Source organism: Hoplias malabaricus, chromosome 16 (assembly GCF_029633855.1).
Source record: "Hoplias malabaricus isolate fHopMal1 chromosome 16, fHopMal1.hap1, whole genome shotgun sequence".
NCBI lineage: Eukaryota > Metazoa > Chordata > Actinopteri > Characiformes > Erythrinidae > Hoplias > Hoplias malabaricus.
In genome coordinates this window covers 165001-191196 of record NC_089815.1, presented here as the reverse complement: position 1 = coordinate 191196, position 26196 = coordinate 165001, and the positions used below count along the sequence as shown (strand labels likewise).

General features: G+C 41.5%; 1 protein-coding gene across 1 annotated transcript; it reads left to right on the top strand.

Annotated features, from left to right (window-relative positions):
* On the top strand, positions 1-22056 carry plekho2 (pleckstrin homology domain containing, family O member 2). The gene is made up of 6 exons (XM_066648352.1): positions 1-248; positions 10660-10809; positions 11705-11827; positions 15509-15613; positions 16648-16746; positions 16864-22056. The coding sequence occupies exons 1-6, from the start codon at positions 240-242 to the stop codon at positions 18673-18675; spliced, it is 2298 nt and encodes a 765-aa protein (XP_066504449.1). The 5' UTR covers positions 1-239; the 3' UTR covers positions 18676-22056.
* The last annotated feature ends 4140 nt before the right edge of the window (positions 22057-26196 follow it).

The following is a 26196-nucleotide window of genomic DNA, read 5'->3' as shown; positions in this document are numbered from 1 at the left end:
AGAGAGAGAGAGAGAGAGAGAGAGAGAGAGAGAGAGAGAGAGAGGGTACAGAGAGAGCAGAGAGCGATAGAGACAGCACCGTTAACTTTTAACACCTCACACACACACACACACACACAGCCCCTCGACTCTTCATCTCCGCGTCATGGTGGATTGGAGAAAGACAAGAAGCGAAATAAACCCCCTCCTCAGATAAAGGTCGTCGTTCAAGCTTTGGTCGGATATTTCAGCCTTGAATCATGGACGATGTGAGTATGTTTCCTCTCTGCTTTCATCTTCCTGCTTCTTCTTCTTCTTCTCCCTCGCCCTGTGTCTTCAGTAACACGAAAGCAAACGAAAACTTTTCGAGTCTAGTTTCCCTGCACTCCCCTCGAGCACAGCCTGTAAACAAAGCCTCAGTGTGTCCTCCCAAGTCTGAACCAACAGCTCGGCGTCAGAGAAGGGAACCAGCCTGCAGTGAGCTGCACATCAAGGCGGACATCTCTCTTCAGGAGAGACTCACAGGCGAGAGTCCAGCTCAGGGCCTAACAGCAGCTTTACCACAACAACAAACCTGGGCTTTTTCAAGTTCTGGACCGGTGAGGTGATCAGGACAGAGCTGGGAGTGGGCTGTAAGCGGCTGGATGTAGATAATGAAGACCTGGTGCATAAAGAGGCAGATAGAAGTTCTGAAGTTCTTGAGATGCTCTTGAACAGCCGTTCACTTGTTCAGAGCCTTTACCTCCACAGCCTTCTGTAACCGTGGCGACAGCTTGTTTACCTGCAGCACATAACAACATCAGCAGCACTAACAATAAGTTATCGCCATAGATTTCTTATTAATTCAGGAGCATTATGAGAGGAGCCCTTCCCTTTTCACCAAGAGCAGCCTCACTTCTGAAAATACAATGGAAATGTCAAACATTAGTAAATCAGTTATTAATATTAACGGGCGGCACGGTGGCTTGGTGGTTAGCACGTTCGCCTCCCAGCGCTGGGATCTTGGGTTCAAGTCCCATCTGGGTGGAGTTTCCATGTTCTCCCCGTGTTTGCATGGGTTTCCTCCCACAGTCCAAAAACATGGAGGGTAGGTGAATTGGCTTCTGTCTAATAACTGCCCTGGTGTGTGAGTGAATGTCTGTATGTGTGAGCCCAGATATGGATTGGCGCTCTGTCCTGGGTGAAATCCTAGTGCCCGATGCAGTCCTCCAGGTGGACGGTCGTTCCTGGTCGAGCGTTTGGCTGTGCGCGTTTGGCTGCCGCTTCTCGCCAGTGTGTGTGTGTGAATTGAGCGTTCTGAGCAGAGTAGATTGTAAAGCGTCCTTGGGTGTCTAGAAAGGCGCTATATAAGTGTAACGATAATAATAATAATAATATTGATTAATAACTGATACTAGGTGGTCCCAGAGGTTTGGATGGAGCCCTATCGCTCTAGAGAAAGCAGGTCCACTGTTTAGTCCAGTGCTAGGGGCTTTGTTTAACATCCCAGAGTGATTTTAAACTCATGTGCAGCTGCTCTAAAGTGTCCTGTTTGATGGTAATACTTTTCTGTGGAGATTATACAGTACAAACTTTGATGAACCTAATGTAGTGTGACCAGACGTCCTCTTTCACCCGGACATGTCCTCTTCTTTAGACTTTAAAAAAATGTCTGGGTGGAATTTCACAAACGTCTGGGATGTTGTTTTTCTAGAGCTTACATAGAACTTCCAGAAGTTTCGTTCACAAACTAGTCCCGCCCTCCCCTACTCCGATTGGTTCGCTTGAGTGAGAAGGGGGCGTGGTGAAGGAGCCTAAAATCTTCTGATTGGACGGTCTAACTGTAGAGCTACCGTTATTGGTCGATAACCTTCTCTGTAAACATTTAATTGGTCAGTCTGCACGTCAGTAGTCCTTGTTTACGTCAGGCAAAGCTCATGTACCCACCCTCATCTCTTCCCGTGTTTTGTGGAGCAAATAAAGGTGTAAAGGACCTAAAAGCACACATGGGTTCAGCTAAGAACACGACGACAGCGAGGGGCGAGAGCTCATCAACCACCCCCCCCTAGTATCTTATTAGATTGGGGGCAGCTGAGAAGCAGACTTGGGAATGGAAGGTCACTGGTTTGATCCCCACGACCGGCAGGAAATGGGGCGGGGCAGTCTGGGAATAGCACTTTCACCTCCCTCAAGATCCACGGCTGAGGTGGCCTTCAGCTCCTACAGGAGAGGTGTGTGAGCCACAGTGAGGCAGTGGAGGCGCTGAACCACCGCAACAAACTGAAACGAAACCTTTTATAAAAGGGATTAGGAACTAAATGTAATGGACATGGAAGTTTCACGTTGCATTTAATTAAGAGTTGTTCAATATTAAGTTGTGCAGCGAGAAATGAAGTGTTCTAAACTAGGAACTAAAAGATTAAAACGTGTGAAGCATTTTGGGAACAATGACGATGATGATGGAGTAAAAACAGTGGCAAATATTAGTATGTAATAATCTGATAGTGAATGGGTGTAGCGTATTTAACGTGTGTGGGTGATATCTTTACACTTTATGTTTGATTTTATGAGATTTCTCTGTTACTCTGAGGTGCACCCAGTGTGTACCGTCTTCATAGAAAAGCCTTGTAATCAGCCCTGGACTGTGGTGCGGTTCTCTGGACTGATGGAGCCCCATTCAACACCCTTGCGATGAGTTTGAGTGGTCTTTGTGATCCAGATCTAATCATTCATCAGCAGTACCTCACCTCACTAATGCTCTCAAGTTGGGCATGCAATCAGATTGTCACAGAAATGTTGGAACTCCTTGTGTGAAGCCTTCCTACTTAAAAGAGACTATGATCAGAACTGATTTAAATCACAAATCACAAGAATGTCTTGACGCACCTAGGGCCCACCTCTCTGTGTTAAAGCTCATTGATGATGTTCAGAAGGACCCTGTCCGAGCCAGGAGCTTCACACAGAACGTTCAGAAAAGACCTTACACACTGCAGCAGAGTTTTGAAGAGAAAGATTAAGGAAATGTAAAGTTTAAAAAGGGAAGTGGGCCTGTAGCAATGCTGTGGTCATTAATAGCTTAAGATACGGCCCACAGCAGCATGCGGTCAGTCACCAGGCCCAGAGAGGTGAAGATATACCAAAGTGGAGCTAAGCTTCTGTAGACACCCACTTTAACTGTAACACCTTTCGTTTCGGTAGCTGCGTTATATGGCCTCATAATGTATTTCATTTTTAATTAAGAATGAAATGCATCATGCAATTGAGAATGTTAGGGTTAAGGGCAAAAACGATGACATCACAACAGTTGTTAGTACAGTTTCATGATTTTATTAAACTACATTATAGCCCTGCTTTTTTATTGCAGACACTAGACTCAGTTACTAGGCCTCTCACCATAGCCATTTATTTTTACTCAATATATTGTCCCTGAAATATTTGCGTTAAACAAAACTTAACTTTTACTGTAAAACTGACAATTTTATTAAACTGACGGAAAAACCCGAGCTCTCTACGGAAATTCTCGAACACAGCCGTGACGTCACTGGTGGACAACAGCTGAACAACGCCGCGGTAAAACACCGTTACGACTGACTCTTATGACAGTATCTAGCTAAATAACCAACATTATTCATGACAATAGCCTAGCAATAAGCTACACTCAAATGTAGAGGTACCGTTATTCTTGTAAATGTGATCGAAGTCGAACTCGAATTCATCCGACACTATAAACCTCCGTAATGCAGCTACGTAGCCGAGTATAATCTGAGCCACCGAGTTTAGCGAGTCAAGCTAACGTTAACTAACACCAACTAAAACAGGCGAAGTGAGTGTCCTCACCCTGTTTACCTCCATGTTACAGAGGCTCTTGAACACCTTTCGTTGGTGTCCTTACATGCCCATATTGTTGGAAAAGCGCCAGTGAAATGAGCTACAGATAACTGAGTGAGCGGAGGGTCCTTCCCAAAGTGCCCGTTTAAAGTGGACAAATGTAGTCCATTTTCTGGATATTTTGGGATCTTTGGGCCATTTGTTCACAGATGTCCCACTGTACATTGAATGATTGCAGCCAAAAACAACACACCTTTTCCTCATTTTGCATTAAATTAAGTGCAGCTTCTAGAGTTGTTGTCCACCGTCTACGTCACAGGCAAGACGCCTATTAGAGTTTCCCAACACCGTTTGGGGGTGGGACCAACGGTCTTTTAAACCTTATTCCTTCAATTAGTAAGAAATAACATGTTTTCTGACTCTCAATAAACACAAGTTAGGAACTCAAACTCCACTGGATTTATTTGTTTGACACTTTCATAGAGCTGCTGCTTAGCCTTTAACTGTTTTTAAATAAATCTATATATCAGCACCAGCACAGAGACCAGAGAAAACCAAAGAACAGAACAGAACGAGTGGATAAAATGAAGGTGATGTTCATACTGAGGTCAGAATAAATAATTGAGGTAATGTCTCAAGCTTAAAAAAAAGCAAGATACATTCCTTTGGAGGCAGGACCAAATTTGTAAACGGCAAAAAGTATAGGAACGTTGTATATATTTCAAATTCTAAACAGAAATCATTTATCTTTTCTATAACAAAGGGATTCACATTCTGACGGTTGGGATCTTTGTTTGGAGTGTTGTACAGCTGCCAGTGTTCAGAAACATCCCCAGCTCGCTTCTCTCCATGTTGGATTAGAAAAGAGATGGCAGTCTCCGTGCTGATTGGCCTGTGGTGGATGATGTATGGCACTCTTTCATAACGTTCATGATATTTCAAGCTATTAGTTTCATGTTTAAAAGCATGAGCGTGTTGTGTGGTCTGGAGGCTAGGTCCCTGCACTTTAGTCGAGATACGCACTGCTCCGTAGAGCACTGTATAAATAGTGCATTTCAGAGAATTTAAAAATGTGTCCTGTGAACACCCCCTTACACTGATTCCAACCGTCACTGAGTTCCTACTTTAGCACACAGTGAAAAACAGACATTGGAAACAATAGGTAGCTCAACCTGCATTAGATAACACTTGATATGCAGCTCCTTTGGGGACGTCCTAATATTGTGACACACAGACAGGGCATTTGTAGCAGCATATTTAAAAACTGACATTAAAAATTCAGTAAACATATATTTAACCTATTATTAGGTGCACAAACCTTTAAAGCTTTATCTGTGTAATGTACAATTGTAATCCAAACTTCAAACATCTCCCACGTTTTAGGTTGTTTTTTGTTGTAGTTTTATTTCTAGTGCTGCACAACAGTCACCGTGAAAATGACAAAAGAGTGGGAGTTTGAACTTTGTATTAGAACGAAGGTTGTTGGTTCGAGCCCCAGAGCCTGGAGCTAATGACTGAAGTGCCCTTGAGCAAGGTGTGTACCCTATTGAACTAGAGGTTTGAGGGTATGTTCCAGTCCCAGCGCTTGGCCCAAACCTGCAGCTGCTTTGTGCATAGTCTGTAAGTTCACACACTGTCTCACTTTTTCTCACCTTAAAGACTCTCACTGTTATATCAAGTGGCAACTGTGTTATTTCCTCAATTGTCGTACGAGCAATGGCTCGGCACACGCCGCCTCATTCATTCAGGTTTATGCGAGGGCAGCCTGTCTTTAAAAAGCAGCGTAAAATGGTCAGTTCACGCTCTGCCATTGTTTGTGCAAGTGTCCCTTGATTCCTGTTAAATCTTGAACAGAACTATTTCATTTCCTCTTTTTACTGCTCTACGAGCTGCATTTTGTTCCTCGGACAGCAACGCAGCACATCCCTATCAGCAAACTCAGTTTTGGAATCTGTTTCTAATAATATAACATATTTTGTGTACTGGAATATTTATAAAATAGTTTTTGATACATTTGCAGCTGAAAATGTGGTTACTGTACCTTTAAGACCACTATAAATAACTTACCTCTACTGTGATTGGCTGGCATAGGTTGTTTTTACACTCACTCCCATTCTCTTACATCCACTGACTGCACAGAAGCACGTTGTACTTCTACAATTACAGACTGTAATCTATCTGTTGCTCTGCATACTTTGTTACCTTCATTTCACCCTGTTTTTCAATGCTCAGGTGTGATGTGGTGGTGGATCATTCTCAGCGCTGCAGTGACACTGACGTGGTGGTGGTGTGTTAGTGTGTGTTGTGCTGGTGTAGAGTGGATCAGACACAGCAGTGCTGCTGGAGTTTTTAAACCCTGTGTCCACTCTCTGTCCACTCTGTGAGACACTCCTCCCTCGTTGGTCCACCTTGTAGATGTAGAGTCAGAGACAGTAGCTCATCTGTCGCTGCACAGTGTGCACACACTGACACAATGTCATGGGTTTTTTAATCCCATCTGACAGTGGATGGTCCTGGAAGGCATTTTAAGCTCATGTTGCACAGCTGTGAGTCCAGTAAGAAACCTGTTTTCTCCAGCTACAGTGAGCAGCTTATAGGAGGAAGAAGGCTGGAGGAGGATAGATTCATCCCAGATGCAGCACATTCAGATCACTGCCTAAAGCTCTTATATGGAACATGTGTTGTTTAGGTGTGCCTCACTGAAACATTCCCTCCATTCCTCGAACAGCAAAGTTACAAGGGTTTGGCTCTCGACTCTCACAGAGGAGCGAGCAGAGAGCAGGAATTACACTCTTCTTAATGGCTTCAGTATCTCTGTGGAAACAGCATTTTGTTTGAAGGTGTGATTCTCTTTAAAACACACACTAGTGTTCAACGTTCTGGACTAGCCTGACATTTCCTACCTGGTACACGGTATAATAATTGAATAATACATTAGAGTGTATCACTCTTTATAATAGAATATTAAATGACACAGATACACTGTGAGGTTTTGTTCATATTTAGAGTTAGAGTACCTCATTCAGTGTCCAACACCATGCTGACATCTCTCTGTGACCTTAATTCAAATGTGGTTTTGAGTGTGTTGAGCAAAGTTCTTTTGATGTGTTCACAGAGAACATCTGGGTGTTTCCAGCTTTAGTTTTGCAGCTTCAGTGTGAAGATAAAGAATCTAAACACTATGCTATCTGCTGTTCAGCTACGTCTGAGTCAGGTTCAGAATGCTGTAAAACTGATTACATGCCGAACTAGAGCTGGAATCAATAAACTGGCTGCAGATTTTTTAAAAAGCATGTTTTAATAATAATAATAATAAACCACTTTATGACACATACTACCATTGCGTTAGTTTACTTTTGGAAGTTTACTTAAAACCAGAGGTGGGTAGAGTAGTCAATAATTGGACTCAAGTAAGAGTATTGTTACTTTAGAAAAATATGGCTCAAGTAAAAGTAAAAAGGAGTCTTGATTAAGAGTAAAAAAAAGGAAACCCACACAGACACAGGGAGACCACACCACACTCCTCACAGACAGTCACCCGGAGGAAACCCACACAGACACAGAGAGAACACACCACACTCCTCACAGACAGTCACTCGGAGGAAACCCACACAGACACAGGGAGAACACACCACACTCCTCACAGACAGTCACCCTGAGGAAACCCACACAGACACAGGGAGAACACACCACACTCCTCACAGACAGTCACCCGGAGGAAACCCACACAGACACAGGGAGAACACACCACACTCCTCACAGACAGACACCCGGAGGAAACCCACACAGACACAGAGAGAACACACCACACTCCTCACAGTGTGTGTGTTTGCATGTTCACTCCATAAAGTGACTATTCAGCTTTAACAGCAGCTGGCTCTCAAGTTCTGTTTGATTGGTGAAACAGAGGCAATCGTCACTAGTGGCTACATTTGATTGGTGAGACGCATTCATGTGACAGAACCTCTGTTGGCAGTCTCGACAAAACAAAACAGGACAAAGATTGCATAGTGCATTGGACGGATAGATAAAAATAAGTAGCGAGCAGAATGTAACTCAATAAAAAGTATGGCTTCTTCACAAATATACTCAAGTAAAAGTGAAAAGTATTCTGCATTAAAAGTACCCTTATAAGTACAATTTATCCAAAAAGTTACTACCCACCTCTGCTAAAATTTGGGAAATAAATGACATATAGCCTACTAATGTTCTGTTAATTTTGGAAATCTGAAACATGGGACAAAACCAACCGTTCGAATTTCAAATCAAATCAAAATGTATTTATATAGCACTTCATACAACAGATATTGGCGCAATGCAGCGTTACAGAATTGGTATCAGAACAGATAACAGTGGGAATCAGAGAGCCCCATGTGAGCAGGCTGATTGCGACAGTGGCAGGCAAATCTCTCTCGAGGCTCAAGGAAGAACCCTTAGGAGATACTAGGTACCTCTGATCAAACTACTGTTAGAAATGATCAGTATCTCCAGTAAAGTCTGCCATTATTATGTTGCAGTGTAGCAATATTAGAGCACTGATGTAAGAGTATTTCACTCCTGTTATTGCTTAATCACAAACCCCACATCTGAGTATGTCCAATCACAGTGGCAGGACAGCTTTTGTTTGGGAAACATGGGGTTAAACCACGTAAAACAGACACGACGAGGGCAGAGAAATAAGAGAACCGAGTGACAACAACAGAAAGTGGAGATATGACAGAAACCAGTGACATTGACAAAAGCGAGAGTGGAGAATTGAAGCCAAGTGGATTTTATTGTCATTTCAATCATGTATAATATATGATAATGATAATGCAACAGAAATGTAAACGTAGTACACTAACCCTAGCACAGTAAGTGAAGGGAATGAAAACTGCAGAAAGGAAAGTGGAAAAATAACACAACAAGTTAAAAACCGAGAGCAGAGAAATAAGAGAAGTGAGCAAACACAAAACGAGAGTAGTTTTCTGCAGTGGGGGACGTTGTTGAACTCTGAACTCTGTGCTCTTTATCGTTTAACGGAACATGTGCTGAAAGCATTTGGACTGAACAGAGCTGTTTAGACAGAGAATGCAGCTGTGGTGTTTGATCTCTGTGGTATTTTGCCTAAAGCAGGCGAACCAGATCGTTACACCTCTGTGAAGAACTTACTTTACTTCCGAGTCTACTTTCACACTAGTTCCACACTCGCACACTTGACCTTGGTGTTAATAACTGTGGTGTGCTCTCATATCTGCGCATCACTGATGATGTTGTGAATTCTTTCTTATAGCACTACATCCTGTTTGATTAACCCATGCTGAGTGTGTCAGATACACTCCCCCTCAACATAAACACTGCTCTTCGTTCTCATACACTCTCCTCGTCTTCCTCGTGATTCCTGTAGGAGTTTTGTATAGAGCTCGGGGCCAGATGCTGCAGTGTGGAACCAGCTGAAGGCCTTTTACACTGTATAGATTTTTCCACCACGCCCGAACTCGCTGGCAGCCGGTGTGTGTTTGCGATGCAGCAGCGTTGCAGTGCTCTTCCATTTCCCTTTCCATTGCTGTAGTTCTGTGTGAAAGTTTCTCGACCACTGGTGATTTTAGAAGTGAAAATAAATACACACTACTCAGACTTTCAGTATAATTCACAAATAAATAATAATATTCACCACTGAGGAACCGAATAAAAATACTTTACACACGTGACCTGTGCAAAAGTAATGGTGTTCTGCTTTATTTTTCTAACCACTACCAAATGAGCTCCCTGCAGAGGATGTGATTACTTTTTCCAAATGACAAAACTCAACATGTCATTTGACCAGGGGACGAACAGATTCTGATTGCAGCCGTGTGTGGAAAACAAAAGAGAGCCACTCTAACGTTCCATCCACCCCCAGCTTCTCTCTCCTTGACGTGGTCACCAGAGCTGCAGTGTCATGGTGCAAGAGAGAGGACGTTTCCTGGACAGAGGCATTGTGGGACGACCAGCGGTGCCCGCCTCTCGTGGCACGGTGCTGCTCCTATTATTCGAAGCACCGCCTGGCTTTCCAAAGACCAAGTGAAAGTGGAAAAACAGCTCCCGTGACCCTTTATAGACACATCCTGAGGAATTTCCTTTCAGACTCTCTCTGAAAACCGTCTCGACTTAACGCAGCGGTATTGTTAGATGGTGTGAGAGAGGATAGACTGGGAGACAAATAAATAAATAGAGGGATATTGGCTTTATTAGCATTTGTGTTCATGGTTTTGGTGCTGGAACTAAATAGGAAAATAAAGTCAGTCAGAGAGGTTTGATAGAAAAAAAGGAAGCAGACGTATGAAGAGTTTATTGTCACTAAAAGCTCCACAGATTGGTTAACACTATTACCACAGAGTGTTTTTATTAATCCAGCATCTTTACAACACATAACCATCTCCATTTAGCATCACTGGCTGATGTATTAACCACTCAGGAACTTCATGACAGCATGGATGTGGGACAGAACAGTTCACAAGTTAAAGAAGGAGGAAATGAGTCAAGTTGCATGGTTTTCACTGTGTTTCAGAGCTCTGTTTCACTCTAGTGTAATATGTAAAGGAGTTTACATATTATTTCCTGTTACATTGCTTTAATATCTGTGTTTAGAAGTGTGTAGGAATATGGAGGAAGCTCCATCTGTGATAAAAGAGATAAGCAAAGTCTAATCATACAAACTTTGGTTTATATTTGTCATCTCTTCCCAGAATTCTGTCCGTAAGTGTTTGTGTGACTCATTTTTTTATGCTTATATCAGCACAACAAGCATAACCCACTGTGTCCTCCTACAGTAAATGCCCACTCAGGGAACAGGCATGGGCCCAAGCCAACGTCCTGTTCTTTGATTTTGATTCTCTTCCCGTCTCTTGACAGGAGGTTAAGGAAGATCCAGCCAAGCCCACAAGGGTGAGGTCCACAGACAAGGCCGGCTGGCTGAAGAAGTCCACGGGGAAGTTCCTGGGCAGTTATAAGGAGCGCTACATCCAGCTGGACAGGACAGAAATTGCAGTTTACGAGAATGAGGTAATGAGACGATATCTGATAATGCACACGCCATTAAATCACGGCATAAATCACGACGTTTGGTTGAGTGTAATGGAGAACACTGCTGTCCTCTACTCAGTAAACTAGGGTTTGATTCCCAGCTCAGGCAGGAACATAGCTGGGCAGGATTCTGAAGGATCCATTCCTGAAAAAATATATTAGAGCTAGAGATACGTTTTCTATACCGGCACTTACTTCAAAACTGAAAGTGATACTGAGTATTGTCTGATACTTATCCTTATATGACTTCTATAAATACAGCTAAGCTTCACCACGTCTTACAGTGGAAGGATGGACAGAAAGACATGGAGGACGTGTTTAGAAGTGAGAGTGGACTTCAGTTCTCTCTCAAAGGGAACATATTGCTGCGCTGTTTATGTGATTAGAATAGCATTAAACATAAAGGAAAAACAAAACACACACAAAAAAAGGCCACTAGGGGCAGTAAGCACAAACACACCCTGACTGGCCTTTCTCAAAGTCACAGCAGTGGAGAAGAACACTATTTTGTCCGGTTCAGAGAATTGAATCAGCAAACTCCTGGTCTCAAGCCTAATTCTCTGACCATTAGACCACGGAGATTTGTTCAAAGACACGGTTGCACGGTTGTTAGGAGTCCCCATTTCTCTTTAAGTCTGAATTGTTTGACTCCCTTGCCTTCTTTGTGCTAGTGGACTGTATTAGATCAAATTAGACCTTCTCAGGAGTATCCTGAAACCCTCCAGTTTGACGGAAACTAAAATGAATCATGGATGTTTTCTGGGTTCTGTACAGTACTCTATCCCTAACATTGGATATTAACTTAGTAACTAAGTATAATTATTCGCAGCAGGCTTTGTTTGGACGTGAATCTGAGTTTCCTGTGTTCCCTCAGGAATTGAAGAACTGCGTAGAGCGAATAGACCTGGAAAATTTTGACAAATGCCATGAGCTACGCAGTCCTTTCAAGAAGAAAACAAGGCTGATACTGATAGGATCACCGAAGAGTGGGAGTAAGGTAAGTCTTGACACCGCGTTTATCAGCGTGACGCTGCGATGCTCGGCCCAGCGGACCACTCTGCTCTTTCCTTGTCTGTGGTATAAAGAGGCTCTCATCAATTAACAATGCGATACATAGCGAGGTCAGCCTGGCTTTGGGTGACGTCATCCGGTCAATATGGCATGCGGGAAAAGCACAGTGGGCCTTTGTCTGGAGAGTTGTGAATCAGACACATATCTGCCCAGAGTGCTGACCCGTAACGGAGTCTGCGCTGCTTTATCTTCCTGTGACATTTCGTAGTAAAAGTAAGAGTGAACTTTTGGGAAAATACAGAGTCTGCATTAACACATGCAAAAGACCAGATCTGATTAGTCATGTGTTGTTACGAGAGTTTGTGTGAATTCCATAAAGGGGGCATATTATGAAAAAAGCATGTTTTCAGGGCGTGTGCACAATAATTTAGGAATCCCACGCACTGAATTAAGACCACCCAGTCAGTTTTAAGTGGGCTGCATCAGTCAGAAAACGAGATAAAACCAGCCGTTCTGAATCTGCTCCGCTTCTGATGTCAAATGTAGACTTCAGAATTGCCCCTTCGCCTCATCTGTGTGTGTCCAATCACAGCATTTATGTGAGAGCACAAAGATGAGGCTAAACACAGCAAAACAAAACAATAAAGTGCTGAGAAATAAGAGCACTGAGTAAAAACGGAGAAAACGAAAACAGAGAAGAAAGAGAACAGAGTGAAAACGGCTAAAAACCAGAGCTTCTGCTCCTCGCTCCTCACTGCTGTGCGCTCGGGGTCGGGGTGAACAGCGAGCGGCTCATTATCATTTAAAGGAACAGGTGCTGAAAGCGGACGTTCTGAACAGGGCTGTTTACACAGGGGGAGAACACTGCTGTGTGGTTTGGTCCTTGTGTTGATTTGACCGAAGGAGCTTACAGAACTGTAAAATGTCTTCTTAAGAATTGAACACTGTCTTGTCTGTGCTAAAAACTGGTATCACAATGTTTATGTCAATGTTATGTCTGGTTGTGCCCTGAGAGGATCCTTGAGTGTAGTTGTGTTTGTTATTGTTTATTAATATTTTAGTTAAGGTTCATGTGCCAAAATAAAAGCAGAAACATCCGGTCCCTATCACAGTTGTAATTTCATCCAGCTATCAGGACACTGTTAGTATTTCTAAAAGCGAGGGGAAGCTATCGTTCTGTGACTGTGCACATACCTGTGGTACATGAGGATGGCCACAAACCATCGCTGCTTGCTTTCAGTTTTGTGATGGATGCTCATCACAAGGTTAAGTCCAATGTTTAGGTTTAGGTCTAATGTAGGAAGCCCAGTGTGTCCCGGTCACACTTTACTCATTGGGTTTGGTGTTGACTTGTTTATTTACTGAACACATTGCTTTAATGTGCTGTACATGTGATAGAACAAACATGAATACAGTTTCTGGTCCTAGATTTAGTTCTTTTTGAATGTATTAACAGGAACTAACGTTATTCCAATTGAATTTACTGGAACGGCCTTGTTTACTTGTTTATTTACTGTCAGTCACGTATCAGGCAGTGTATAAATCAAATGCAAGGGATAAAAATCTTGGTGTAACAGGCAGCTGTGTGTGACAAGTGTCTGATCAGATCTGATAACAGACTGGAAACCCCTGTAATAAATTTCCCACCGCTACATCATTTATAATGTTTAATTTTTCCACCTTCACATCATATTTTCTTTATAGTTTTTTTTATAATTTATTTTGTGTATTACATTCTTTATATGCTTATTTTTTATTATTATTAGTAAATGTTTTGGTATATATATATAACAGGAAGCACACACCTCTTTTATTCAGTGATAGGAAACAGCAGCACATAGAAAGTGCTGATTCTACCTGCTTCTCAGTCTGACCCTCGTCAGTGTGGACAGGCACATGGTGTAAATCCTCAGAGGGCAGATTTAGACGAGTGCCAGTGACCATTGGCAAATCCTCAGAATGGATTCTCATGTAGATGCACTATTTTTTATTTGTTTGGATGACCCCTAACTGCACCTTCCCTGATTTTCCTGTTTGCAGTGTTTATCAGTGCAGTAATTTCATTAGCTTTTATCTATTTTACCCACAGTATCCCTTAAACATTCAGGTTATACTTGTCTGATCCTCTCGGATCCGCGTGCCGTGTGCTGAAGTCGAAAATTCCAAGCGTTACATATTCAGCAGGGATGCCTGAGTGGTGAAATATGCAGTATTACTAACAGATGATGCGAGCGAAGCACTGGCGAGCTCACAAGACTTCAGCAGATGTAAAAATCCTGTGTGTGTGTGTGTGTGTGTGTGTATGTGTATAAAGAGCAGCCAGACCCTGCCTGTCACTTTTTCCTCTCTCCTGAATACAGCGAGCAGCCAGCTGTGAGTCAGAGCACACGGCCTGTGGCTTTTACCCTCAAACTTCACATGATGTAGCTGTGGAAAAAGAGCTTTTCAGCCTAATGACCTCAGAACTGACCTGTGTCACACTTTAACAGTTACAGAGCTTGTACCATCAGGACACTCCAGCTGAGGAATGCCTTATCAGTGATAGAGACTCTGCTGTTCCAACAAGGAGTTCTCCCCCTTCACTTTACTGTTCTCGGAAGAATTTATAATTTTGTGTTTCAGAGAATCCCCTCGGTTTCCCCTTATGACACAAATGCGATTGTTAAAGTCTCTGTTAGTCTATAGACACATTAGCTGAGGCCTTGCGCATTATAAACATTACAGTTTTAAAGTCTAGTTGCAGATATGGTGATCCTCAACTGGTCTAAATCCGTGTAATTCTTTATTATATACATATTATTGTAATCCTGTATAATCCAATACCTGGTTTTAATTCCACAATCAGGGTCCATGTAATTCTCCTTACGCCGTACTCACAGAGATCAAATTAATTACTCTCTGACATTAAATTGTAACCTTGGTTTGTTCTGAAAAAGAAACAGTGGAAAATAAACGCCTTCGGAGACACGCTGAGTGCAGCAAGAACCCGGATATATATCACTCATTATTTAAATGTCACACAGCAGAACAATGGCTTGTGTAAATACACTGACAAACCATTGAGGAAAAGAAAACAGTCCTTTTGGGAATTCCAATGTTAGAGTGAAGCTTAGACTAAATACATTCTTCATCTGATGGTCTTGGCCTATGGTTATCGTTCTTGGCGAGGATCCAGATGTGTTCCTCTGCGGTTTGGAAGAGCGCTGTACAGGATACACACCACTGACACTTGTTTCAACATCATTGCTCCTTATTGCTCCATCTACAGCAGCCCATTTAAGCTCCTGTTAAGCAAGTGAAACTTTGTAGTGTTTGCCACGAAAAAAGCCCGTAGATCAATATTTAATCTTTTCCAGCATCAAAGCACTTGACTGTTAAGATATGATTAAGACTTGTGTTCAGAGTGTAAAAATACACAGATGTTGAGTGATGCATCAATGCTAAGGACAGAGGAACTATGCTGAAACTGAAAGAATTGGAACTGAGACTAAAAGTTACTCAAAAGTGGAAGTAAGGCACCACAAATGTACTTCACTGCGAGTTGCAAATGTTAAATATTTAATATGAAAGCATTTTGAAAAGGGGCAGATACAGAGCACATTCTGTGCATTAAAGGGAATTATTTAATTGATTTAACTATAACTTTATTTAACCTGTTTGTTTTTAGGTCGGTGATGTCAAATTTCAAGCTCAAAATCAGGAGGAGAAAGATGCCTGGATCAAGGCACTCAGTGATGGCATTAACCGAGCAAAGAATAAAATCTTTGATGAGGTATCCACCGTTTATTAACTTATATTTATAATAAAGAAAAGCTTTTTAAATATATATATAAAAAACATTTTCGATGGAAAGAATTAAAACAGAGTGGCATTCAACATTTACATCTTTAAAGAATGTCTTGTTTTTGAAGGCTTTGATATAGCTGATGACATCTTATTTTCAGTTCCAAATAAATATATAAGAAATAGTGTTGTTTTATCTACAGGGTGTGGTCCATTTATATGGATACACCTTAATAAAACGGGAACGGTTGGTGATATTAACTTCCTGTCTGTAGCACATTAGTATATGGGGGGGGGGACTTTTCAAGATGGTTGATGACCATGGTGGCCATTTTGAAGTCAGCCATTTTGATCCAACTTTTGTTTTTTCAATGGGAAGAGGGTCATGTGACACATCAAACGTATTGGAAATTTCACAAGAAAAACAATGGTGTGCTTGGTTTTAATGTAACTTTATTCTTTCATGAGTTATTTACAAGTTTCAGACCACTTATAAAATGTGTTCAAAGTGCTGCCCATTGTGTTGGATGGTCAATGCAACCCTCTTCTCCCACTCTTCACACACTGATAGCAACACCACAGGAATGCTAGCACAGGCTTCCAGTATCCGTAGTTTCAGGTACCCCCTCCCATATACTAATGTGCCACAAAGAGGAAGTTAATATCACCAACCATTCCCATTTTATTAAGGTGTATTCACATTAATAATATACAGACCCACCTTGTATATATATATATTTATATATATATATATATATATATATATATATATATATATATATATATTAAACCTAATGCTGAAAATTTATATTAAACCTCAGTGAGCATGGTGCTTGTATAAAATAATATATAATCATAGTAAATACAAACAAATAATAGTATAAAACAAGTAATGGTTTTATTCTAATGTTGGGCATTATTTGTTGTTTGTTTGTTAAATAGCTTTTTAAATCTCTGGTGCCTAAAACTTTTGCACAGTACTGTATATATATTAAAGCTCATCATTGTCTTTTTCTACCACAGGTAAAAGTAGATGAAGGGTTATCTTTGGAGCATGTAACACGTTCTCGCCCGAAAGGAAACCGTGGTAGGAGGCCACCCACCAGAATACACATGAAAGAGGTATGCTAAGATGATGTTCACAACAGGACCATAACACCTTTTATATCAGATTAACATTCCTCGCCTAAGAATTACTTGATTGGATCTTGAGAGTTAATGTATGAATTCCTCCATCAGGCTGCAAACGTGTCATCAGATGGAATCCTCAGAATGGACCTCGATGCCGTAGACAGGACTCCTAATGGCACACACTTTGTCAGTACTGAAGGAAGTGAAACTGCAAAGTCTCAAGAGACTCCGTCCAAATCCATGAATGACATTCCAGAAGAAGCTGCCAGTGAAGGATCTCCGTCTCAGAAGAAAACTCTGAAACCACCTATGCCGCCATCAAAGGAGAACAAACCCAGTGAAAGCCAGGAGAGTGAGGCTCCACAAAAGAAGGTTCTTAAGCCACCAATGCCACCATCGAAGGATAAAAAGCCTTCTGAAATTATAGAAGAGGAGCCAGGTGAGGTGATGCAGGAGAAGAAGGTCCTGAAGCCTCCAATGCCTCCTTCAAAGGATGCCAAACCAACAATATCTGTCAATGGAGATGGCACTCAAGAGAATGCCTCAGATGGTGGTGGCGAGTGTGGAGAAGCCCCTACTGCAAACGAGACAAGTCCAACTCCAGAAGAGTCTGATGAAGCAGACGATGCAGAGTCTTGTGAACCTACCCCTCTTGTCACCACCAATTCCACCAATCCTCCGATTCCACCATCGAAAGACAAAAAACCCACCAAGGAACTTACTGAAAAAGAAGGTCTTTCAGAAGGTGATGACAAAGGTCTTCCAGAAATTGACAACAAAGAGGATAAAGAGTGTGAAGTTGGTGAGAAAGATGGTGAGGATGTAAAGGCTATCAATCCTGATTCTGAGAAGACAGACGAAGATGAAGGTGGGCTTAAGATAGAAGATAAAGCATTCACTCTCTCCAATAATGCCCCCAAGTCCCAGGGAGTGAGCTGGGATTCACCTAGTACAGATGATAACCTGGTTAAGGAAGATGCTACCAAACCTGCTGTCTTGGACACCACTCAGAGTGTGGAAGACAAAAGTTCTGAACTGGTAAAATCTACCAGTGAAGTCAAATCAACTCCAAATTCAACTCCAGAAATTGTTAAAAAGGGACCTCCAGCACCACCCAAAAAGAAGCCTATGAAACCACCCATTAAAAGTGCAGACACCGCTCTAGAGAGTGGCCCTGTGGTCAGCTCACTTCCTAATACTGTCACCAACCCAGTTTCAGAAAAAGAGGCTGTTCCTCAGAATGATATGAAACCAGACACTCAGGAAACCAAAGATGAGCGCAAGGTATTTGTCTTGTCAATCAGTAGTCCAGGAGCAGGTGAAGAGTTGGATAACATCTCTGGGGCTGAAGTGGAAGTGGAAGAAAAGTCTATAGACAGTGGTCAGCTCTCTGCTGAGGATTCTGAAAATGGTGACCAAGTAACGTCATCCACAGATAAGCTGGAAGGAAGCCTCCAGGGTCTGGATGGTGAGACCAGTGAGGAGGACTTAGAGTCTTCTGACAGCAAGACTCCTCCAAGTGTGGACAAGCCATCCCCAGAAATCTTACCCCTGACATCTAAAACCACTGTAGAGAACTCTTCCGCCAACCCTCCACAAACCACATGCCCCACCACCGAACTTTCCGGTTCAGCATCAGTGCCCTCCTCCAAATCTAAGTCTGCATCTACGGGAAACCTTGTCGACTTGCAGGCCACACCACAGGGAAGTGACATGAACAACTTACAAAGTCAAGTATCCGTAGAGCTTGAAGAAACTGTAAAGCTGCTGGGAGAAATAGGACCATGCAGTGAAGGGGGAAGTAACCCAGAGGATCTGCTGGCCACTGCAATGGAGAAGCTCAGGAAAGCTGACCAGTTTTTGAAAGAAGCTGCGGGTTATAAAGAGCTTCAGAACAAGAGCAATAGAACAAGCTGGTGAATGCAAAATGCAGGTTTGGCAAAAGATACTTGTAAGATGCTTAGTTTGTTTTGCCCTTTTTTATTTTTGCAAATATTCAAGTGCAATTATATCCCTCATTACTTTTTATTTAACTGCCCCATGACTGTCTCTTGCAAAGCCTCACATCCAGAAATAATGGATTACAGCGTGCCTTCATCTGAGCCTATGTTTTAGATGCTGTAAGGACTAAATTGAGGAAGCGTCATTGTGAGAATCTGTGGTGTGCTAACACAGCTCTAGCCCCCTGGACACAGAGGAATTCTGAAAGTCACACATTTGAAAGAGAAACTCCATCCTGGAGGTGGTGTATGAACAGACTTTGTTCAGTTGCTAGAGCAACAGTTTGCAATGCTCAACAAATTGGTTCATATCCTTCCTCTGGTGAGTTGATGTTTCTCAAGATTGCATGTCCAGGTTCGACAGGGTTCGAGGTATCAGTTTGCTTAAGGGCAATGCCTTTCCCTGTTCCTCCAGGTTAGAGTTTCATTTGCCAGAGTAATCCCTTTCAAGATTTTGAGTCTCAGAGTTTCTCTTACCAAGGGAGCTCTAGCTGTTCCCACTTGTTGTTCCCTTGTGGCTAATATGTTGTACTTTAAGACACTGACTGTGGAAACAGAAAAAAAACTTAGCCACACCGCCTTCATCACTGTTTAATTTTAGATTATTGAAGTAAGTACAGAGGTAAATCTTATTTTTATAGCACATTTAAAACCAAGGTGCTTTATACGAAGGAACACAACTCCTTTGGTCACCACTTCCTCAACACAAACAGACATACATTAAAACGGGCATCCATCTGTTTTATAGCTGAAAAGCCAAGCGATAGAAATAAGTTTTGGGCTTGGATTTAAAAACGGTTAGAGATAAAAACAGTTAGAGAAATCTAATGTGACTTGAAGGATGCGCTTTGGGATGCCTTCTGCTTTGTACATACTTCACGTCAGTTTGACAGAGCTGAGCTCCAATATGAGACCCAAACCTTGATGTGAATGAACTGAAATGGAAATTTCTGTTAGGCCTCAAGCTTCAGAAACCAGCTGTTATGGTGTTGCACATATGTTTTTACTGTGTTACTTGAACTGTAGTCCTATGCAGAGATACTACCCAGTTATCTTGCTAATGGATCCACCTTAAAGGGGGCGGTTTTTAAAAAATCCTGCATTGATCAATCAAAAATTACTATTTAAGTAATGCCACACACATCTCTGGATTTTTTGTATGTGGAACATTGTTGATCATAATTAAAATAAATGTTTTCCTTAGAGGTTTGCCTTATAGTACCCTCTCAACCTTTGATAAATTTGAAGAAGTTTTAGAACAAACATCTTCTTAAATATATTACAGAAACAACTCAGGCATCTGACATACATTTCAGAAGCGTTAAATGCTCTGGAAGTCTGGTTTCTATGCCCTACACTTCACAAGTTTCTCTAGAATGGAATATTTAGTATAAAGATTTTAATATCAACCTTCTCTGATTGATGTACCTCTAGATTAATATTGATATTTTCAAAAGTTAAATTTCCTTTTAATGCAAAGTGTTGCACATGCTGAAGCAATAGCAAAGCCACTCTAAAAAAAGCCTCAGACCTTCCAGCTGAAAATATATCATTTATCCATGCGGCCTTGTTTACAGGCGCGTATGAATAGTACACAGCAACTAACAGCTTCCTGTTTGATTGACCATGCAGATCACTGTTATGCCTTTTACACTCTGGATGGAGAGGCACGTCATATTTTTATGAGCTGTAAATACATTTTTTTAATTTCTACTGTTATTTACATGTGTATTAATGCCTCTGTTAATTCGCTTTGTGGTTTTCGTGTGGTTAAAGTATAAGTCATGCTAGGCTAAGCCTCCTTCCTGTGTAATCTCCAACAACCTAACATTGTTTTATAGTTTGAACAAATATCCACCAATTAATCCGATTAATATGATGTACATTCATTTAAATATGTTGATATTTTTAAAGAAAACATACCATCGTAATAAACAAAAGCAGAAGTTTGTTTGCCCTTGGACGAAAGATTATTTGCACATTTAAATCTAGAGTTAGAGCTTGGGTTAGAAGCTACACAAAAGATTCCATTTCCTGGGTTTTCCTGTATGTTTAACTTGCCAATAAAATAAACTGGTGCACTAAAAATAGCATAATGAATTTTGTTACTTTTGAAGCATGTGTTCAGAGACTTTCTACAACATGTCATTTGAAACACGGTCTCACACCTATTCGTGATATAGTAACATATACAGGGGACTGCAGTTCGTGACATAGTCGCATATTTTCCACATTTTATGCGACAGTACCACGATCATAAGTGAATGGGTAATTACCATAGAAACACTATGTGACAGTGACAGGAAAACTCCTCCTCATTACAGTCATCACTCATAACACAGAAAAAGGCATAATGCGAATCACAGATCATAGGTTCTTATTCCAACAAAGGCATAAAGTATTTTATTATAATATTTCTCCTGAGCAATGTTTATTATTGGTGTCCTACTAACGTTATTTTGACTCATTTTCAAAAGGTTAACACTGAAAAGGACATTTCTCTAGACGTTATTTACTTCGATATTTTAGCGAATAATGACTTAGTAACGTTATATTTTCCGTAAATAAAAATAAGACCGTGGTATTAACGGATGGTAATGACGTCTTAATGAGGAGGAGTTGTCGTGTTACTGTCGTATAACACGGCGCACGGATATGACGGTTTCTATGGTAACTACCCATTCACTCATGATTGTGATATTGTCGCATAAAACGTCAAAAATATGCGACTATGTCACGAACTGCAGTCTCCTATAAATGTGACTGTATCAGGAGTGAGTGTGAGACCGGGTTGCATTTGACCAGGTTTTGTGTATGACTCTCCACAGTAAATGGCCCCAAGCGCTGTGTTTAATATAAGTGTGGCCTCTCCGAAATTAGCACCTGTAATATTTATAAGTCCCTTTCCGCTTTTGTATCGTATGATCTTTTTTTTTTAGCTCATACATTTTGGTTTTTAATTAAGGTTTCACTTGGTTCATTATCATGTCTTAATATATATTATATATTTGTAAATAGCATTTCAACCAATGAATTGCTTAATATTTAAGTTATTAATAATTCTGACATTCTAGTCCATTCGCTGTTTCCTCGTGTCAAATTCACACCAAGACCCCGTTGTACTGAACTGGTAAAAAGATGTTTACTGTTAGAACTGTGCAGAGATCAATGATTTTATCCTGTAATATATGGTTTGATCGCATTTACTAACTGGACTAATGTTTTCTAAATTCCTACTGAATATGTGGCAAAAAGAAATAATACATTGCTTGCTAAACATGTAATTAATAAATAAAAATGTCTTCCATACTCTGGTTATGAGAATGATTTAATGCTGTGGTTACAGTTTGTAGTTTGAATATGTGAAAGCATTCGGAGGAGGATTGCAGATTGTGAGATTGTAAATGTCCAAATATGGGTCCACTTCCTCTGCGCTCTGTAGTTTCATTTTAGAGAAGAGAGCCCACCACATCACTTTTCTAGAAGTGTCTTACTGATGTGGATGTGAAACCAAGGCAGTACATGACTAGAGAACATGCGTATTCTACATGGAGTAGTATTATCTTCGGTATTGTGGCTTCTGTGGGTTATCAGGGGGTCTCAAACGGGTCCTGGACACACTTCACTGCAGAGTTTAGTGTTATTCTGCTCTTAATTAACCTAAATCAGCCCATTTTATTTTTTTACAAAGACCTTTGTGGGGCGGCACAGTGGTGCAGCATGTAGTGTTGCAGTCACAAAGCTCCAGGGATCTGGAGGTTGTGGGTTCATGTCCTGTTCCGGATGACTGTCTGTGAGGAATGTGGTGTGTTCTCTCTGTCTGCGTGGGTTTCCTCCGGGTGACTGTCTGTGAGGAGTGTGGTGTGTTCTCCCTGTGTCTGCGTGGGTTTCCTCCGGGTGACTGTCTGTGAGGAGTGTGGTGTGTTCTCTCTGTGTCTGCGTGGGTTTCCTCCGGGTGACTGTCTGTGAGGAGTGTGGTGTGTTCTCTCTGTGTCTGCGTGGGTTTCCTCCGGGTGACTGTCTGTGAGGAGTGTGGTGTGTTCTCTCTGTGTCTGCGTGGGTTTCCTCCGGGTGACTGTCTGTGAGGAGTTTGGTGTGTTCTCCCTGTGTCTGCGTGGGTTTCCTCCGGGTGACTGTCTGTGAGGAGTTTGGTGTGTTCTCCCTGTGTCTGTGTGGGTTTCCTCCGGGTGACTGTCTGTGAGGAGTTTGGTGTGTTCTCCCTGTGTCTGCGTGGGTTTCCTCCGGGTGACTGTCTGTGAGGAGTGTGGTGTGTTCTCCCTGTGTCTGTGTGGGTTTCCTCCGGGTGCTCTGGTTTCCTCCAACGGTCTAAAAACACACGTTGGTTGGTGGATTGACAACTCAAAAGTGTCTGTAGGTGTGAGTGAATTTGTGAGTGTATGTGTGTGTCGCCTTGTGAAGGACTGGCGCCCCCTCCAGGGTGTGTTCCCGCCTTGTACCCAATGATTCCAGGTAGGCTCCGGACACACCGTGACCCTGAACTGGATAAGCGGTTAGAGATAATGAATGACAATGCAAAACATAGGGACTGATATCTAGAATCAGTGTGTTACACTGTTGATGCAAATGTTCCACATTACTTTCTTTAAGATTCACTCATTTGTGGGCCACAATGGGCCACAGGGCTCGAAGCTCCATTTAAGACAAGGCTACTGTTGATACTTTCAGAGATCACTGGCTCCCCCTGCAGTTCCAGGATGAAACCACCTGTATGTTTAGAAGCTGTTGTGTTTCCTTAGCAACAGTTTTGGCCTCACTCCTATATTCAGCTTCACTTCTTAAAACACCGCGTTGGGAAATAAGATAGAGGTTGATATGATTCGAGATAGTAAACTACTCATAGCTCTGAAGGCACTGTAAGGGTTTATTTTGAGTCTCTCTGCAGTAAATCTATGTTCATACACTCAATTCAAACAGCAAAATGGACGTCTCTATACACAGCTATCAGGGTTTACCTTTTTAAGATTGTTCCATTAAAACAGCTATAATCCCAGATAAAATGTAACACAAAGCTGAAGCTGAAAACACTTCATCTTGGCTAATTTACACGTACTGTGGGCCTTGTTATGAAAAGCTTTGTTTTATCGCTGTATATTGTCTGTAGTTTAAATAATCTGGCTCAGAAGTCCATTACTCTTGGCAGAAGACTTAAAGTGCGCCCTCTTGTGGCATCTATTTGAACATCCTCGCCCAAGTCATTACCCCTCAGGCGTGAATATAATGAGTGCAGAGGCCCTGACATAGAAAAAAAATACATTTAGAGGCTTAAAACGTTCCCTAAATTTAACAAGTCCTTCTGCTGGTTCCCTTTAATTTCTACTTATTAGGTTAATTTTCCTAGAACTGGACGCATTTCCTAAAGTTCACCACACACCCAAAAATGCCCTTTGTGTTTGTTGAAATGACCTATGAATTCTACAAATATTATTTATGCTAACAAAAGTGTTGTAGACCTGGCATATATGTTATCTAGTCTATCTAGTGTTCCAGATATCTGCATGATAGCTAAATTGACTAAAGTCAAAGCAAATCAAATCAAATTTATTTGTATAGTGCCTTTTACAACTGACGTTGTCACAAAGCAGCTTCACGGTTTCAGAACAGAACATTTAAATCAAAGCCCAATGCAAGCAGCCGAAGGCGACAGTGGCAAGGAAAAACTCCCTCGAGGCTGGAGGAAGAAACCTTGGGAGGAACCAAGACTCACAAAGGGGACCCATCCTCAAAATATAGATTGAATTTTAAATGATCACCAATGAAATGTCATTATGCTACATCATAATAATAAGGTGAGCAGCTGGTCTGGTCTGGTGTGGTGTGGTGTGGTGTGGTGTGGTGTGGTCTGGTCTGGTGTGGTGTGGTGTGGTGTGGTCTGGTCTGGGCCGCAGGTGAATCCAGAAAACCATCTTCCATCAGTGGGCCACCATTTTCTCAGAAAACAGTAAAACAGTAAAAGGGAAGCAGTTAGTTTAGTTGAGTGCAGCAGAGAATAAGAGCATGTGAATATTTTCATTAGTGTAGTGACGGATCTGACTGTAACAGACTGGGAGGAGGGAAACCAGAAGGAGCTCAGGCAAAGACATCCTTCCGCTCCAAACAAGAGAAATTGTGAGCACATCATCTGAGTTTACCCTGATTCCCCATGTCCATGAGTTCCTGAAATGACAACCTTAAACTAGACAGAGGTTAGTGGCCAAAGGCTAAACTGAACAAGTGTGTTTTGAGCCTAGACTTAAACATAGTGACTGTGTCTGCTTCCCGAACACTAGCTGGAAAATTAAACTAAAGTTCCATAATTCTACCCATCAACTAAAGTGTTCCAGAAAAATGTGTGTTATCGAAATATCTAGAATTCTACGTTAAAATGTTTACCAGTTTAATAGACTAGATGAACATATCTAGACTTCAATGCTGTAGCTTAGATGTTTTAGTGATTTTGGTCACAAAAATCAATCATTTCACCATGTAGCCAAACATTTATTCAAGAAGCACTTTCCTGAGGGGACAACAAAAGAATTAGCTGACATACCTTTCACATGTTTTATTAAGAGGACTGAGAAAAATGCAACCACATTCCGCTTAGAAACATTGTGAAACATGTTATTAAGGTGGTTGAGATGGACCAATAATGTTTTAATTGTTAAATATGTGTGTCATATAATTCAGTGTTGAAAAAATGGAAAATTAAGTTTATTTTGGAATAGCATTCAGTGGAATGGCCCTTCTATACACAAGCCAAAGTTTTACAAAATTATGTAAACAGTAAATTCACCAGTGTTAAATTAACACTGTTAGTGTAATAATTTAATACTCTCAATGTGAACACTAATAGTGTTGATTTAACACTGGAGAATTTGCTGTGTACTAGCTAAAGTATTCCAAGATTAGATATATTTGCTAAACGTTTTCGGCATTGTGTACTAGCTAACACAACGCTAAAGCATAGAATTCCACTCACTGAGGTGTTACAGAATACACTAAAGTGCTATAGAATTTCACTAGCAAGTGTCCAACAATTCTATAGAACATTGCACAAATGTACTAGCTTCTGTATAAAGTAGTGTGACCAGACGTCCTCTTTTACCCGGACATGTCCTCTTTTTTAGACTTAAAAAAATGTCCGGCCGGAATTTCACAAACGTCCGGGATTTTGTTTTTCTAGAGCTTACATAGAACTTCGAGAAGCGTTTCGTTCACACTAGTCCCGCCCTCGCCTACTCCGATTGGTTCGCTTGAGTGAGAAGGGGGCGTGGTGAAGTAGCCTAAAATCTGGACGGTCTGACTGTAGAGCTACCGTTATTGGTCGAGAACCTTCTCAGTAAACATATAATTCGTCAGTCTGCACTTCAGTAGTCCTCGTTTACGTCAGCGCCCCCCCATTGTGTACTAGCTAACACAAAGCTAAATCATAGAATTCCACTCA